Source organism: Myotis brandtii, unplaced genomic scaffold (assembly GCF_000412655.1).
Source record: "Myotis brandtii unplaced genomic scaffold, ASM41265v1 scaffold561, whole genome shotgun sequence".
Taxonomy (NCBI): Eukaryota; Metazoa; Chordata; class Mammalia; order Chiroptera; family Vespertilionidae; genus Myotis; species Myotis brandtii.
This window is the reverse complement of record NW_005370085.1, coordinates 1,199,915-1,202,503: the sequence shown is the minus strand read 5'-3', so window position 1 is coordinate 1,202,503 and position 2,589 is coordinate 1,199,915. Positions and strand designations below refer to the sequence as shown.

The 2,589-nt window shown below is 44.8% G+C and overlaps 1 protein-coding gene across 1 annotated transcript in view; it reads right to left on the bottom strand.

Annotated features, from left to right (window-relative positions):
* The window catches only part of IQGAP1 (IQ motif containing GTPase activating protein 1), a 94,536-nt gene that overhangs the window by 25,015 nt on the left and 66,932 nt on the right, over positions 1-2,589 (bottom strand). Inside the window, exons 15-16 of the mRNA XM_014549616.1 lie at positions 783-873; positions 439-606 (exon numbers count right to left, since the gene is read on the bottom strand). Of these exons, the coding sequence (XP_014405102.1) occupies positions 439-606; positions 783-873 (259 nt within the window). The remainder of the gene's footprint in view (positions 1-438; positions 607-782; positions 874-2,589) is intronic.

The following is a 2,589-nucleotide window of genomic DNA, read 5'->3' as shown; positions in this document are numbered from 1 at the left end:
TTTTTTAAATATATTTTATTGATTTTTTACAGAGAGGAAGGGAGAGAGATAGAGAGTTAGAAACATCGATGAGAGAGAAACATCAATCAGCTGCCTCCTGCACATCTCCCACTGGGGATGTGCCCACAACCCAGGCACATGCCCTTGGCCGGAATCGAACCCGGGACCCCTCAGTCCGCAGGCCGACGCTCTACCCACTGAGCCAAACCGGTTTCAGCGAAAATGGACCTTTTTAAACATAGTTGCCCAAAAGGGAAAATTTTCCCCCCCAAAAAATAGGGATATTATTGCCTCCTCAGGGTATTTAAAATAAGTCCAGATACTGTACTTCTACACGAAAGTTATCTTTCTCTACAAACTGCCCTTCCCTCTACCTCGCTCCCCTCATATGCTCAAGCTCTCAGCTTCAGGGCACACATTCATTTCACCGTAACCCACCTGCTGCCAGCTTTTTCTTCCTGGCTTCTGCGAGGTCACTCTGGTACGTTTCACAACACTCAGGGATGACTCCGTACAGGCTGACATCCGGGGAACGAAGGGCACTCAGCGTTTTACCGACATCGCCACTCTGCACGGCCTCGTTAATGGCAAAGATTCCTACGGCAACTATCGCGGAAGAGAACTGTTACCGGAAGAGTTTAGGAGGCACCTCCGTTCATACACTGGTTCACCGGGCTATGCCTCCTGGCAAGCTGTTCCCCCCACATGTGATCTGCCTAACATGACACGGAGCACCTCGCCACCCCGCCCTCCCCCGAGAGAAATAAACCAGCGATACGTACACCTCTGTGCTTCCTGGGTGTCTTTGTTGGACTGCCAGATTCCACCTTGAATTTCATCCAACCATAACACAGCGGACTCATCCTGGGTTTCCTGCGCCCCGTGAAAAGCAACATAATATTAAGAGCCATGAAATCAGGGCCGTGCTTTATCAGAGCTGTTTTTAATGACATTATCCTAGAATGTTTTCTTTCCAGATGATGTGGGAGAAGCTTAAAAAAAAAAAATGGTGCCAGGTACCACAACAGTAACAGAACTTTGCTGTTTTCTGGAGATTCGTTTTTTACTTTTTTTTTTTATTGGAGTGTGCTGGATGTCTATAATTTTGTTCAGATGACTGCAGAACCTGGAAAAGCTGTTGCTGCTATTGATGCATAACATACTGCTATTGGTCTTTTTATATAAATAAATATATATATACATACATATATATATAATTTGAATTTTTGGAAACTTTAGCTGTGCTGTCAACTTTGGAAAAACTATCCCAGCTGTACTGTGTTGGGTTGGCATTGTACAGAAATTAACAGCCATATTGGTCTGGAAACGGTCAACATAATGTTTTTCCATTTGTACAGGGGTAACGCACTGTATTAAATATGTAAGGTCTTAATCTACATGGGTTTGATTACAGAAACTAATAAAGTATTCTCTAAAAAAAAAGAGCCATGAAATCAGGGCCTATGGGATAAAGGGGCTTCTGAGACTCGATTAGATATGGAGGAAGTTTCAAACACGTGAGACACATGGAATAGTCAACTGGAGGAAACAGGAATAAAAAAAACGGTAAAGCACGGCCGGTGTGGTTCAGCGTTTGAGCATCGACCCAGGAACCAAGAGGTTGCCAGTTTGATTGGTTGCGGGCTCCATCCCTGGTGCAGGGCGTGCAAGAGGCAGCTAATCAATGATTCTTTCTAATCATTGATGTTTCTATCTCTCTATCCTTCTCCCTTCCTCTCTAAAAAAACCAGTAAAAATATATTTTTAAAAAACTGGTGAAAAATTACAAGAGAAATGCTTCAGATAAAGTGATAAAGATGTGAAGATGAATTCGAGTGGCTCAGGAGGTCAAACGCAGCGAGAAGGGGCAAAAGAGCCAACTGGGAAGGAACCCAGGGAACTTGAGGACATGTCTGTCTAGTCATTGCTGTGTGACCACTAGCTAACCAAGCAGAGACTTCAGTGGACACACATGATAAAGGACACAGACTTAATAGAAGCAAAAGTCGCTAAACAAATAATGGCAACAGCCGAAACCGGTTTGGCTCAGTGGATAGAGCGTCGGCCTGCGGACTCAAGGGTCCAGGGTTCGATTCCGGTCAAGGGCATGTACCTGGGTTGCGGGCACATCCCCAGTCGGAGATGTGCAGAAGGCAGCTGATCAACGTTTCTCTCTCATTGATGTTTCTAACTCTCTATCTCTCTCCCTTCCTCTCTGTGAAAAATCAATAAAATATATTTAAAAAAACAAATAATGGCAACAATCAGGGACAACAACCAGCCCTGAGGAGGGAGGGTGCAATCTGATTTTCAGAGCTGCCCTGTTATTTTATTAAAATGTCCAACTTTCAAAAACTACAAGACAGCCCGGCCGGCGTGGCTCAGAGGTTGAGCGTCGACCTCTGAACCAGGAAGTCACAGTTCGATTCCCGGTCAGGGTACATGCCCAGGTTGCGGGCTCGATCCCCAGTGTGGGGCGTGCAGGTGGCAGCCGATCCATGATTCTCTCTCATCATTGATGTTTCTCTCTCCCCCCCAACTCTGAAATCAATAAAAATATATTTAAAAAAACAAAAGACCTTCTGACTT